This window comes from Aythya fuligula, chromosome 6 (assembly GCF_009819795.1).
Source record: "Aythya fuligula isolate bAytFul2 chromosome 6, bAytFul2.pri, whole genome shotgun sequence".
Taxonomy (NCBI): Eukaryota; Metazoa; Chordata; class Aves; order Anseriformes; family Anatidae; genus Aythya; species Aythya fuligula.
In genome coordinates, this window is record NC_045564.1 from 11532816 (window position 1) to 11548210 (window position 15395).

Sequence of the window (15395 nt, forward strand, 5' to 3'; positions counted from 1 at the left end):
GGCTAAAAAGTGGAAAGTTATTTTCTGAAGACATTACTAAATGTCTTAAGCCCTTGATTCAAGAAACAGGATTTCTCTCTATTCCAGTGACTACAGTGACTCTTGTTAGAGGGTGTTGGGGGGAAAGCTCTGTACATTTTTGGTGCACTACCATGTTTGAAATATAGTCACTCATGGCATAAAAGCATTAAATATAGTTACCTAACAATTAATCCTCTTTGCAACAAGCATGCTCTTGGTGTATTTCTTTCCCTCCTCCTGTTCTTTTCCGTTTTGGAATTGTAGAATGCTTTGGGTTGGAAGGGACTTGAAAGAACCTCTAGTTCCAACCCCCCTGCTGTGGGCAGGGACATCTTCCACCAGACCAGGTTGCTCAAAAGCCACATTTGACCTGGTCTTGGGCACTGCCAGGGTTGTGGTATCCACAGCTTCTCTGGGCAGCCTGGGCCAGGGCCTCACTGCTCTCTGACTGAAGAATTTCTTCCTTATATGTAATCTAAACCTACCCTCTTTTGGTTTAAAGCTGTTCCCTCCTGTTCTATCACCCGCACTCCATGATAGAGTCCATCTCCTGCTTTCCTGTAGGCCCTCTTTGGGTGCTGGAAGGCTGCTATCAGGTCTCTTTGACTTTAGCCTTTTTTTTTTCTTAGGCATATGTCTGTTGAGGAAAAAAATAAGTGGGGTCTGTTAGGTTGACTTGATGGTTTCATGAATATAGGAGATCTTTAGTACCTTATGTATTTTTGTTGCTTCTTACCTATTCTTATTGACTTGCTTTTCCATAGTCAGTATGATGATAGATAGCAGTTTTGTATGGCTCTGATGTCTGGAGACAATTATTGTGAAATTTCTCTTACGAGTTTCTCTGGGCTTTATGGTTTGTTTTTGTTTCTTCCTTAGTTATAACACTAGCTCAAATATTTTGTTATTCCCTTGTCTGCAGATGTATGCTTCTGCATCGGCCTCTGAAGTAGAAAATGTGAGGACAGCTCTTCTGTCTCAGTTTGAGGAGGTAAAAATGAAGCAACAGCTTCAGTTCCAGGAAGAGATTGAGCTGCTGAAGTGTCAGTCAGAAGTGCTCCTTGAGCAGCAAATAGCACAGCTGAAGGTAAGGTCTAATTAAAATGAACTTCAGAGAATGTACTGGTAGCTTGCTTTTTTTTGAAAATGAACAATTAGTATATGTTATTGTATTTCAGCTGTATGATCTTTAAAAGGCAATCCATTAGTTCTCTTCCTTGCTTCTCAGTGTTAGAACTAGAAAAGCAGTGCTAAAAATAATATAGTGTTCTGTTAAGGAGTTATAGTATTTACCATAGGATTCACTTAATCCTGAATTGGTTGTGAAATGGTGCCCTTTAGATTAAAAAAAAAAAAAAAATCAGTGCTAAGTATTTGCTCTGAGAAACAGTCCTTGTGTAGATTTATGTTCATTTTGTTGCTTGGAACTTGATTTTTCTTCTTAGTGTCTGCAGAGACTGTATTCTTGATCAACCAAGTATTTTCTTGTCTACAGCACTTGTGTATGTACAGCAAAAAATGTTCAGTTTTCTAAGCTTTTGTCAACTGTTTGATGTCTGAACACTTTGTGCATGTGAATGTTATTTGTTGGTCTTTTCTGCTTTCATCATTTTGATTCCAAACTTTCATCTTGATGAGAATATCTAAAAATTATCTCTTTTTGGCATCATTTATAATGTAGTAATTGCCTATCATCTGTGCTTCATGCCAGATGCCGTGGTTGGTTGGTTAGGTGTCAAGCACGCTCAGTTATAAGTGGGAAAGATGCACTGTGGTTCAGAAGAGAGAGGGAAACTCACCAACACCAACATCAATGCTTGTGTGCATCTCTGTTATTGCTGTGCTGAGCATGTGTTGAACTCAACGTGTTGATCAAAAATAACTTTTATATTTGGTTATCTACCATCCTCTGTATTTGTGTCTCCTTGAGAAATGTCAACAGAACCTTAACTGTATCTCTCATCTCTTCAACCTGAAGTAGGATGCTTCCTAAGAGTTGCACAAACAGTTGGAACTGGATGCTGTGGACATGCAGATAATTCCTCTTAACTTCCTGCCTCTGGCCAGCTGCAAGATCTTACCACTTAGATTCAATCTTTTACCTCTGTGTCTGGTGGATTATCTTTTGAATCAGAGGACATGTATCTTGAAGTGTATCTTGAAAAGCTGCTCGTGGTAGGGCCATTGCTGTCCTCCCTACAGGACTATGTGGGTTGGTTTTGGTTTGTTGATTACCTTGATGACCAGTTTCTTGTCCCAGAAGAGACTGACTGCATCTCTTTGCAATGTCAGGCTGAGCTGCATTATAGTCTGCTACAGGTTTTTACAATGATCCTTCATTGCTACGTCCCCCATGCTTGTTTATGGGGTTGTCTTTGCGCCAGCCAGTTACCTTTTTTTTTTCCCTCTAAGCAGGAAAACTGATGGAAGATCTGACAGAAATCTGGTGCTTTAAGTCATTCAGAGTTTCTTTTGTACAGTCTTACATTCTGTATTAGTGGATGCGTTGCTTCTGAGAAGAATAGGCAGACTGTTGGAGAGACTTTGACAAGCAACTGTCTTGGTTCTACCTAGACTTCAGCAAGACCCCTTAGTCTCCCCCAGTATTCTCCTGGAGAAGTTGACAGCCCATGGCTTGGATGGGTACACTCTTTGCTGGGTTGGCCTCTTCTCACAGATAAGACTAGAGGGAATGGCCTCAAGTTGCACCAGTGGAGGTTTAGGTTGGAAATTAGGAGGCATTTTTTCTCAAAAAGAGTAGTCAGTCAGTGGAATGGGTTGCCTGGGAGGTGGTGGCATCACCATCCGTGGGGGTGTTTAAGGAAAGGTTGGACGTGGTGCTTGGGGACATGGTTTAGTGGGTGACATTAGTAGTAAGGTGATGGTTGGACCAGATGATCTTTAAGGTCTTTTTCAGCCTTAATGTTTCTATGATTTTGTGTTTTCTGTCTTGCCTACAGCTAGGCACTCTGCTGTTTGAGTCTGTAATCCTGATGGACATGGCTCTTCTGCTTTGCTCTGCCTTGTGGACTCCTGGTAGGAGTTTGTATTGTTATTGCTTGAATGCAAGTCTTGGTCTTGCTTGAGATGGCAGACCTTATGGTGTCATCAAGCAACATGTAGTCATCAGCTGAGGAGGTGGTGATGGATGGCTTACCTCTGCTCAGTATAAACATCCTCCACAAAGGATCTAGGTGTGTTTAGGTGATGTCTTAGGTTTTGCTCATATGTTCACTCATACCCTGAATTTTATTTTATTCCTTGGGGGGAAAAAAAAAGCAGTTTTCTTCACTTAATGCTATATATACACACACACACACACACACACACACACACACACATATATATAAAGGTATCTTAAGGGTATCTTTCACCATGGAGTTTATTGATGTTCATAGATGTGAACTTGCATATATTTTTTGTAGTGTGATCATGACATCTCATTCCCCAGTTCAGATTGTTGCAGGGTTCGTTTTAGCCTCTTCATGAAGGGATCCCTTGTTTCATCTCTCTTATTTGCTGATTCACGAGTGGGTCATATCTAGAGTAGATACATTCTTCTGAGGTAGGCAAGTTATACGTTGTAAATTTACAATTTTTTCTTGAAAATCACTTGTCCTGTGTGGAACTCAGTGCTATGCATATTGTATTACTTGCAGTTGATGAAAGTGGCTTTTGTTTGTCTCCATCTATCAGTTTTCTGTTTTTCATTAGTGTCTCAGCAATTTGAAATGACACGGGTCTTAGGAAGTGCACTCAGGTAGTTAATTTAACTAGTCTTAAATCATAATTTTGTCATTAAAATCATAGTTTTGGCATTATTTTGTTGATTTGGGGTTTTAACTGTGTAAGTTATTGCTAATTAATCTGAGAGGTAAGGCTTTGTGTATTTAAACAAAAAAGGGGGAATATGTTGATGTGTATGGCTCTTTTTGTTTGCTTTTCTCTTTTCCTTCTCCCTGTATAATTCAAATTATATGTCACTAATACAGGAGGAATTTGAAGCTGAAAAAACAGCATCACTACATGAGAAGTTGCAGGTGTTAACTCAGGAGAGGGAGAAGTCACTGGCTGTTTGCCAAAAGGAGAAGGAGACATTATCAGCACAGCTACAGGAAAAAGCAGAAAGAATTATCCAGGTGTGTGGAAAAATTTTTAAATTAAATTTTGGTTGTCATGATTATATTTTAACACTGCGCTTTCACCTTTCTGAAAATAAATGTAGAGAGACTATGCATAATTCTTGTGATTGCTAGTTTTCAAAGGTTTCATGGACTCTGTCTCTTATCTGGAGTGTTACAGTAGTCATGTAGAAATTGAAACTGGGTAGTAGCTTGAAAACTGCCTTTTATATGAAAACATTGGATGTTTGCATTTTGTTGTCTATGTACCGATGCCATTTGTTTTTATTGCATTTTTTTCCCTAGAAAATAGTGTTCTAGCTTTTGTTAGACCAAGTGACCTATAATTTGAGGCAGGAGACAGGCAAGTGAAAAGTATGGATCCAGAAGTGGCAAAGGCAATATTTGTTCGCCAAACAAAGCAAAATATTATGCATCCTATAATGCAAAACTATCAGCTGAATCTAGGTTACCCAGAAAGCTTTAGATATGGAGGAACAGCATGAAAAAGGTGTTTGTCTTACACTTATAGAAATATAAATTGTTTTCAGTGATGTAAAATAATGGCTTCGAGTTTTACTTCATTATTATCTTCTGCTTTGAAAATAGTGATGTCTTGCATTTCAAAAGGCTCTGACCAAATGTAAAATTGGTGTATTGGAATGTTCTGTTAGACTTTTATGGCTAGCAGGAAAACTGAGAAGTGGTAGGAGTAACATTAATGCATTTCTTACAGTAGGTGAAAATCTTACTGTTTTCCTGTTGTTCATGCAGGATTTAGTGAGAGGTGAGAAAGTTGGTAGGGAAATAAAATGGCTTTTCTTTCCTTGCTGTGCCCTCCCAAATAGATATTTTGATTAATCTGTTGGCTTACTTTTGAGACGGTTTGTAACAAAATAGTACCAGTTTGGCAGTAAATTTGGGAGTTAGGGATGGGTGTATAAACCAGTATAGATACTTATTTATATTTTTAGTGGGATAAAGGTGTCATCTGGAAAGAATTATGGAGAGAAAAGGCACTTTATAGAAAATTCGCTCAGAGAGAGCTTATAAAGGAAAGAAGAAAAATGGTTGAGCGATTATAGTGTATCAGGTTGCTGTTCAGGTTTGTGTTCTAGTGTCAATGTATTCTTAGGCCATTGCTTTGAGTTTTTAAGGCATGAACAATGAAAGCAATCTGAAAGTAAAGTAAGTTTTTACAAGCTCTTGTACTGCTTGTATGCATTGAATCTGAATGCAAATGAGGCAGCCTCTTGAAGTAAAATCTGCATGAAAAAAGAACTTTAAAAACACATACAATTTTACTCTGCCTGCTGACACAGTGACAACTCAATAACCAAAGTTATTAAGCAGGTATTCTTTATTACAGCGCCAGGTGTGGGGGGGGATTGCTCTGCCTAACACAAACACACACACACTAAGGGTTACTGGCAGTGTGCTTATATTAGTGGGACAAATACATGTTAATTTCATTTCCCATAACTCTGTTGCATATTCATCAGGTCTCCGAAGAATCATTAATGTAGGTTCCTGCCCCTATTTGCATGTGTACTGGAGTCCTTGGTTGGTCGTCCAGCATACTCTGGTGATCTTTTGATGAAGGCCAGAAGTCTTACTCACTGCTAAACTCCAGACCCTTCCTTTCTTTGACAGACTTCAGCAGTCAAACCAGTTCTTTCTGATTCCATTATCTATGCATACAGTCTTTTTACTTCCTTATCTTTGGGGTCATTAACATACAGTTGTGCTAGCTAAGATCTACAGAATCATCCTTTATCTTTTTCCCTGTCTCACTGCTGTCCATTTCTAGAAATTTTGGAAGCAAGTTTACATAACAGGTGATGATTGTGATTATACAGAAAGTAATGGAGGGTAAGATCACAAAATCACAGAATGCTAGGGATTGGATGGGACCTTGAAAGATCATCTAGGCCAATCCCCCTGCCAGAGCAGGAATACCTAAATCACGTCACATAGGAACACGTCCAGGTGGGTTTTGAAAGTCTCCAGTGAAGGAGACTCCGCAACCCTCCCAGGCAGCCTGTTCCAGTGTTCAGTCACACTCACCATAAAAAAAAAAAAAAGAAAAAAGTTTTGTCTCATATTTAAGCAAAGCCTCCTATGTTCTTGTCCTGTCATTGGATGTCACCAAGAAGAGCCTGGCCCCACCCTCCTGACACTCACGCTTTACATATTTATAATTGTTAATAAAGTCACCCCTTAGTCTCCTCTTCTGCAAGCCAAACAGACCCAGCTCCCTCAGCCTTTCCTCATAAGGGAGAGGCTCTACTCCATTAATCATCTTTGTGGCTCAGCACTGGACTCTCTCAGGGCAGTCCCCAACTTATACTAGTGTCTGGGATTGTTCTTGCCCAGATGCAGGACTCTACACTTGCCCTCGTTATATTCCGTTAAGTTTCTCCCTGTCCTATTTTCCAACCGGTCAAGGTCCTGCCGGATGGCAGCACAGCCTTCTGGTGTGTCAGCCACTCCTCCCAGTTTTATGTCACCAGCAAACTTGCTGATGGCCCACAAGATCGCTGATTTGTCTGGTGCATTGTTATTGTATTTTCCACAGCTGGAAAAGGAAGTCGAATCTTTAAATCATAAGATAGAGGAGATCAACTGTGAGCTGGAGACACTTCTACAGCAGCGGGACAGAGAGAACCAAGAAGGAGGGAATTTGATAGTCATGTTGAGATCTGATATTGAGCAGTCCAAGGATGAAAGGTTTGTCCATCTTGGGTTGTATAATGTTTATTGGTTGTTATTTCTCTCACTTCTTCACAAATAACTAAATTAAGCCAATTTAAATTAACAGAGTAAGATAATGACAGTATTGGCTTTATTTGCAAACATGTTTGAGTTCTGTTACTACCAATCTGTATTGATATGGAGAGCAAGCTTTTTTTCCTACTTTCCCTCCCTCCCCCTGGCCCCTTGTGGTCTAATGGAAACTTTGGTGTTTTGGGGTCTCCACTGTCTATAATCTTGGCAAAAGCTAGGAAATATAGAGAGTGCCTCTTTACTCTAGAAACTTTTCAGTGCAATGTAGATAGATCACTTTGATATGTGGTTGGAATCTGTGGATTGGAGAGAAGCTCTCATGCTGAATCATCTTCAAGAAGAATTCCATTTCTAGCCTTGCTAAAAACAAACAAAACTTGCTTACTGTTTTGTAAGCTTGCAGGGTTTAGTGGAGCTTCTATTCCATAGTTTGGTTTCCTTTAGGATATCAAAGTGTGACAGACTGCTAGTTCTTGTCTGTTCTGTGCCTGCCTTGGGTATTTCTACTTATTTGTTCAAACTATCGTGAGTACCTGCAGCAGGAATTATAGAATGTTGCATGCTTCAGAAGTAGTATCAGTGTTTTATTCCCCTAGTTACTTTAATGTCACAGGTACTGCTGTAGTAAACATGTTTTCCCTGCTGGTGCTTGATGTTTCTGACTGCAGTATGATCTCTCCATCCACTTTTTAAGATGCCTATGTTAGACTGTCAGGTTTTCAGTAGGTTTGAAGTCTCTTCAAACAAGTATATGCATTTTTTTTTGCCATGTTCCATGTACTTTTGTTCTAGGAAAAAAATGCAGGAATCTTATCAGCATACTTTGAAATTGCTTATGGAGTTGGTGAAGGCTGCAATAGCTATTGAGGACCTTATCTGTAGCAAGATTGGTCTTTGCCTTGATGACAGTTTGGCTTCTGGAGATTCTAGGGAAAGTCACAGTATTATGGAAGAAATGGGATTTGCACAGTATTTTAAAGCCAAAGAGAAGCATCATCTAGAAAAATGTGAGTACAAATCAGCATAACTATTTAGTTGATTCATGTTCTTGAAAAATGACTTTTCATTTCATATTATATGAAAGAGGCTCTGAATGGGTATCTCTCATGTTTTTTTCTTCGTTTCAAAGTTTTTCCACACTTAAGATGATAGTATCTATCATTGTTCTTTCATTTTAATTTTTAGTAGTGAAAATACTAAACTGTGACTTGAAAAGGATGAATGGATCATAGGACAGGAGAGATTAATCTGATGGATACAGAACCACAGTCCCTCTTGTATATAGCACAATATTTCCAAGCATTGCGAAAGACTGTCTTAATGCGTAAACATCAAATAACTCCATGCTGACAAGTTTTTTTCACCTTGTAATATATCTTCAGGATTAAGCAGTATTGCTGGCTGATGTCAGTTGTTATTTGAGTGGCCAGTTCTGTGTCATTTTCCTATGTTTTTAAATAGATTGCTTATTTTCAGTAGATGAACTGCTTGATGAAACTCTCACAGAACACAACCAGCTGTCTCCAGTGACTGAAGAGGGGTCTGAGTTGAGCCAATACTTATGTGAAAGTGTTTTTGTGAAGCCAGAAATGGCATATGAAAATGAAGAAATGATAATGAAAATTAGTCATCGTTTGCGCACTGCTGTGGAAAAACTTTTGGAACTTGTTGCAGAATCAACGAAAGAAGTAAGATAATGTCTTTACCTGTATAGAGGTATAATTATTCTGAAACTATGAAATCTGTTTTAAGGCTTTTGTATATTTAGCACCTTGTGGGATTGGCTACCATGAGGAAAAATGTATTTTCTGAATACATGACATATTATCAGTAAAGGGAAGCATGTGAATCCCCTGCTTCTTACAATGAATATTTGGCCTTTACTTGAGTATTTCTTGTAAATGAGAGCTAATGTGTTGTGTGTTTTTTGTTGTGTTTTTTTTTTTTTTTCCCTTAGAGGAGATCCTGTATGAAAGAGAAGTTGGTTGCCTTAAGTAAATTTAAATTAGTATTTTGGATGCATTTGGTAACTTCTGGAGAACAGAGTTAAATGCGATAAAACCTCTCAAAAACTTGACATTGATGCTTCTCCAGCACTGATGAGCAGATTAAAGAAAATTCAGTCACATCTTAAAATGTGCTAGGAATATGTAGATGGGAGCAGGGAAACATCTTTGTAATTATATAGTACTGGGTTTTAATAAGAGGAGCTGGACTCAATATCACAAAAGAATTTGAGTATTTCCCTACTAAAATTACTGCCAAGATATTCAGCTTTGGGAATAGGCATCATAAATCTGAGGTAGATGCCAGAGTACTCTATACGTTTAGAGGACTTAATTCAGTATAGTAATTGGTTTGAGAAAAGAAGCCCATAATTTAAGAGAAAGTATGAAGGGAAAAATATCTAAAATTAGTCTTCTTGTTAGATGATTATCCCTGGATTGCACAGAATACCTAAGTGAAATGTTATACTCATGGCCCTTAAGAATCCCTTCTAGAATGAGGTGATGCTGCTTTTGGGTACTGATACGAGTTTAGTACCATGTAGCCAACTTGTTAAAGAATTTGCCTAAGCCATGAAAGATCTAGATTCTAGGTTACTTTCATCGGCTGCATTCAAGCATACTTTGCTCACTTCTGTGAAATGTCTTATCTGCTGGGATAGGTGCCATATCTTGGAAACCAGATGATGCATTTACTTCACTGTCTGTTAGTGGGTAAGACTGAAGGAGAGACTGAGGTCACTTGGTTTCTTCAACTTGGAGGAGACTGAGGGGAGACTTCAGGATGGCTTGCACCTTCCTCACGAGAAAAGCAGGCACTGACCTCTGGTGACCAGCAATAGGACCCAAGGAAATGTCATAAAGCTATGACAGGGGAAGTTTGGGTTGGATATAGGAAAATGTTTCCTTCACAGAGAGGATGGTTGGTACTGGAACAGGTTCCCCACAAGAGTGGTTGTAGCACCAAGCCTGCTGGAGTTCAAGGAGCGTCTGGACAATGCTTGCAGTCTGATTATTAGGTAGTCGGTGTGGTGTTGGACTCAATCCTTGTGGGTCCCTTCCAACTTAAGATATTCTATGATTCTTGAATTTAATAAGTGCAAGGATGCTTTGAACTGTACATGATTCAGGGAGTTGAGCAGCCTGGCCAACAGAGAGATACCTCTTTATGCACAGTAAAGAAACTCACGTGCCTAAAGAAGTTTTGTAGTGAAAATACAAGTATGTGAGTACATGGAATCACTAGAATGCCCAGGGGTCTCGGGCAAAAACAACCCAATACTAAAGCAAAACTTCAAAAGCTGGCCCTTAATTTTTGATCGTTACTATGCATTAAGGGTAGGTTTTTTGTTTAAATGCCTGTAGTTATTGTTGCACTGCGTGTGCATCCAAGATCTCATGCTAGGTGATATTTTTCATTTTTAGCTGGAGAAAAGGCATGAAATCCATGCACAATTTGAAGATGAACTCAGCCGCCAAAATCAGGAGACTGCCCAAGTGGTTAGTCAGCACCAAGAGCTAATGGAGTGCCTAACCGAAGAAAGTGAGGCCAAGAATCAGCTGGCACTAGAACTTCATAAAGCAGAGGGTAAGAGAATGAAGCCAATATGAAGAGATTTCTATGTCACTTATTCATAACTTACTACTCCAAATATCTATGATATGTGTTTCATTGTTGATTGCCTGTCTGTAATCCATTTTTTGCATTTCAGATTACTCAGTTACTTAAAGCGTGGATTGTTTCTTTCAAATCTAGTGCTTGATTCACTTTATCAGATTTGTATTTCCCTGGGGCAAATATGATAGTGTTTAGTCCTATACTTATTCGATTGACTGCATGTGAAAAACACCATAATTTTTAAAACAGCAGTTTGTGTTCCTGCATGTCTAAACATGGGAGTTTGGATTATTGTAAAGATGATGTACTCCCAGTATAGATCTGCCCACCTGTATGACCCTGGAAATGTTCAGCATGAACTAAGCAGTGTTTGGTGGTAGTACAAACATAAAGAGATTCTAGAGGAGACAGGAAGGCTGAGGCTGTTGATCTCAACACTATCACAGACTTCATATCATCAGTTTTATTCTCCTTTGTGAAGATTAAGACCTGAAGTATGCTGACTTGGCCTGTATTTTTTGCCTTTATGCAAGGGAATCCTTTATGGTTTCCATGTTCTGGAACTGAAGTCCTTAAAGTTGATCTTCTCTTCCTAATTGTGGCATCTGCTTTCCATTCCTCTTCAGTCATATTCCTTTAGGCTTACTTGGTCTCTCCAACATCCTGTTTCCTTTCTTTCTGTGAATCATTTGTGGATTTCTTGGGCTCTGAATCTAGCACTTGATCTTACTTCTTGGAGAGATTGTTTCTTTGAAGGTTTGTCCCCTGTAAAGGACATATCAGGCTGCCCTACATTCTGAGGTGATCCCAAGCCATCAAGGCTTGATAAGCCCCATGTACATTCCACTTTTTTGAGGAGTTTTGTGACATGACAGCCTCATAAAATCTATTAGAGTATATAACTTGTACATGTTTTTCCTCAAGATACTTGAAAAAGCCTAGCTACAGTATAAGCTTGTCACCTTGTACTTCCTTTCTACATCATGCCGTTCATTGTTTACTCATGTTTTCAAGCTGTTTTTTTTCCAATATATGAGTTTGTCTACTGCTTTATTTGCATTCTGACTTGGGATTTCAGGCATTATTGAAGGCTATGTTGCAGAAAAAGCTGCGTTGGAGGAGGCTTTGAATCTGAAAGAAGAGTCTGAGCGTCGCCTTGTTGTGGAGCTGGAGCATATGCGTGAACGTTTCCAGGAACTAACCCAGGAGCAGGCAATTCTTGGTGAGGAGTGGTTCTAATGATACCAGTGAATTGTCCCGATCTCATGGTTTGCTATCCTTCTCTGTGCTGCTTTTTGACTCTGCACTGAACATTTCAAATAGTGCAATATTGAAAAAAAAATGTTGAAAATATTGAGAATTTGGTGTGTGGGGCTTAAACATGGGATTGGAGCACATCTGGAAGGAAATGAATTTGTAGGAGTGAGGATCTTTTGTGCTTTGCAAAAAACCTCTGGGACAGAAGGGGTGTGGAACTGAGGTTGAAAGGGTTGACTGAGGGAGGGAGTTTGAATGACTCCTAGTTAGGAGCCATTTTCTTTTGTAAATATGATAGTCTTAACAAAGAGGTTTTTAAATTTTTAAGCACGCAGTGGGCAGCCAAGTATCTGACTTTATTTTGTGTGTCTTTTTAAAACTTCTGGAGATAGTCAATTTGCTTTTGTTGCTCTCAAAGTACCTGAACATAATATTTTAAATTCAGAGTGGCTTAGGGTTTTTTTGTTGTTTTTTTTGTACCCTACACTGATAACCTTTTTGTGTTCTTCAGGTCTACTCAAGGAAGTAGAATTATTAGCAAAGGAGAAATTAGAGCTTCAGTGTCAGGCGGAGAAGGACCATTCCAACTTACGCTCTCAAATGAAAGTTTTGGAGGTGGAATTGGAAGAACAGCTGCATAGTAATCAAGACCTGGCTAAGCAGTTACTGGAGGTTGCTGAATTAAAACAGCAAATCCAAGTCCTTGAAAAACAGCTTAAAAAACAGCGGCAATTCATGGATGTAAGCAAACTTGATATCACACTTTCGTGGTTTTGGATATGATAAATATTCTTTTTAGTTGGTGATTGTGACTTGGAAGATGGTTCCTAAAATATGATGATGATTCTTTTCTTTAAATCATGGTTTTGATATTCTAGTCTTGCAAGACTAGACTTAAAATAAAGAGGAGAAAAATAAATCTTTTTCTGTAGTATTATGAGACATTTTATCCTTTTTGGAAATTAATTGCTGATGTTAGTTTGTATGTACATTGGAGTTAATTTTTTGTCTTCCACTAAAATTTTAGCTATGCTTTAAGGACTTCTTCACAGCATTAAGAAAACAAACAAAAAAAAGTTTTGTTCTCAATATTTTAATGAAATTAAGAGTTTCTAAAAAGGTTTTTATTTTCTTTGTCTGGTTCGGTAGGAACAAGCTATAGAAAGGGAACACGAACGTGATGATTTTCAACAAGAAATTCAGAAGCTGGAAGAACAGTTAAAACTTTCAGCAAAATTGCAGACTTCAGGAGAGCTGAGAAAGTATGGGGTGAGTAAAATCACATTTAGCGGCTAATGGAGGCTTACTACAATTAAATGCCAAAAACTATATCTGCTTTTGGGGACTGGCTCTTTGGAGACTTCTTTCCTGTTGTCCAACAGAGCAGGTTCAACTGCCCCCACACCCTTTACATGCGTTCCATGTCTGGGCTACATTTAGGGGTGAGGGATTACTTGCATTGCTTAAAGAGGTAGAAATAAATGCTTTATTTGAACCTATGCATTACAGTAAATGTTCACAGCCTAGGCGTCTGGTTTACGTAACTATGGAGAAGAAGAACACGGACGCTCTGCTCTACAAAGCACATCTGAGGAAAAGCTTCTGGGTCCCAAACTGGTTTAATTTTTCCAGCTATACCAGTTCTAATAAAAGATATTTTGTCTTTATGCCATGTCCTATTTAAGCTTATAAATCAGTCCTTTTGTTCAGATGCTTGTTTGTTTCAAAGATTCACTTGGTTTCAAAGATTAACTTCTGTTTTTCTTGTGTTTTTTTCTTTTTTTTGCATAAATGAACATTATACAGAACTATGAATTGATTCTACAGGTAGGGAAAACAACATGAACATGTCTTTAATCTTTCTTTTCCTTTTCCTTTCAATCTCTTCTACTAGATATTACTATATATGCTTTTTTCCCATTCTTCCTTTGTCAAGTCTGCTTCAGCTTGACTCAAAGATAAGGATGCATGTTTTAGGGTGGCAGAATTCTTGCAGGGGCTGGGAAACTGCTTTCAACTTATTTTTCTGTCCATAAGTATTTGATTCTTATGGATGGAGTACTGCATCCAGTTCTGGGACCCTCAGAACAAGAAAGATGTCGACCTTTTACAGTGGGTACAAAGGAGGACCCCAATGATGATTAGAGGTCTGGAGCACCTCACCTATGAAGAAAAGCCGAGAGAGCTGGGGATATTTAGCCTGTACAAGAAAGTGTTGTGGGGAAACCTTATTGCAGACTTTCAGTATTGAAAGGGGGATTATGAGAAAGATGGAGAGACTTTTTACAAGGGTGTGTAGTGATAGGACAAGGAATAATGTTTTTAAGTGGGAAGAGGGTAGATTTAGATTGATTATAAAGAAGAAATTCTTCACTATGAGGGTGGTGAGGCACTGAAACAGGTTGCCCAGAGAAAACGTGGATGTCCCATCCCTGGAAGTGGTCAAGGCTGGGGTTGGATGGGACCTTAAGCAACCTGGTCTAATGAAAGTTGCCACTGCTTATTGCATGGGAGTTGGAGTTAGATGATCTTTAATGTCCCTTCCAACCCAAATCATTCCAGAATTCTTCTGGCCTGTTGTTCAGATATATTATCTGCAGTTATTTACATTAAAATTGCCTTTTGGCATGCGAGGGGAAGCTGAGAAATGTAATAAAGATAATGGAATTACAATAATATACTGTACCACAGCCTTCAGCTGTTGTTTGTGGCACCACTCTTAGCAAAACTTCAATGTGTATACTAAACAATTTTCTTTCCATCAATTCATTTATGTTCAGTCTATGAAATTAGAGATGAGGAAAAGGCTGAGGTGCTCAATGCTTTCTTTGCCTCAGTCTTCAGCGGCAAGACCAGCTGTTCTCTGGATACCCAGTACCCTGAGCTGGTGGGAGGAGATGGGGAGCAAAATCCACAAGGAAATGGTTGGTGACCTCCTACAGCACTTAGATGTATGCAAGTTGATGGGGCTGGATGGGATCCACCCAAGGGTACTGAGAGAACTGGTGGAAGAGCTGACCAAGCCTCTTTCCATCATTTATCAGCAGTCCTGGCTATCAGGAGAGGTCCCAGTTGACTGGCAGCTAGCAAACATGACACCCATCTACAAGAAGGGCCGGAGGGCAGACCCGGGAAACTATAGGCCTGTTAGTTTCACTTCAGTGCCAGGGAAGCTAATGGAGCAGATGATCTTGAGTGTCATCATGTGGCACTTACAGGGCAACCAAGTGATCAGGCCCAATCAGCACGGCCTTATGAAAGGCAGGTCCTGCTTGATGAACCTGATCTCTTTGTCACTTCTATGACAAAGTGACGCGCTTAGTGGATGAGGGAAAGGCTGTGGATGTGGTCTACCTTGACTTCAGTAAGGCTTTTGACACCATTTCCCACAGCGTTCTCCTCAAGAATCTGGCTGCTCATGGTTTGGACTGGCGTATGCTTTGTTGTGTTAAAAACTGTGTATCCGGGCCCAAAGAGTTGTGGTGAATGGAGTCAAATCCAGTTGGAGGCCGGTCACTAGTAGAGTCCCCCGGGGCTCACTACTGGGGCCAGTCCTCTTTAATATCTTTTTTGATGATCTGGACG

The 15395-nt window shown here is 39.4% G+C and overlaps 1 protein-coding gene across 8 annotated transcripts in view; it reads left to right on the forward strand.

The window, feature by feature from the left end:
- Window positions 1-15395, forward strand: part of PCNT (pericentrin) — a 79332-nt gene that overhangs the window by 31318 nt on the left and 32619 nt on the right. For 5 of the 8 annotated variants that reach the window (XM_032189704.1, XM_032189708.1, XM_032189705.1 and 2 more), the window contains 10 exons: window positions 944-1108; window positions 4014-4160; window positions 6721-6872; window positions 7722-7936; window positions 8406-8617; window positions 10361-10523; window positions 11632-11775; window positions 12322-12551; window positions 12960-13079; window positions 13617-13637. In XM_032189704.1, coding sequence (XP_032045595.1) covers window positions 944-1108; window positions 4014-4160; window positions 6721-6872; window positions 7722-7936; window positions 8406-8617; window positions 10361-10523; window positions 11632-11775; window positions 12322-12551; window positions 12960-13079; window positions 13617-13637 — 1569 coding nt within the window. The remainder of the gene's footprint in view (window positions 1-943; window positions 1109-4013; window positions 4161-6720; window positions 6873-7721; window positions 7937-8405; window positions 8618-10360; window positions 10524-11631; window positions 11776-12321; window positions 12552-12959; window positions 13080-13616; window positions 13638-15395) is intronic. The other 3 variants (XM_032189707.1, XM_032189710.1, XM_032189706.1) reach the window with 2 other exon arrangements.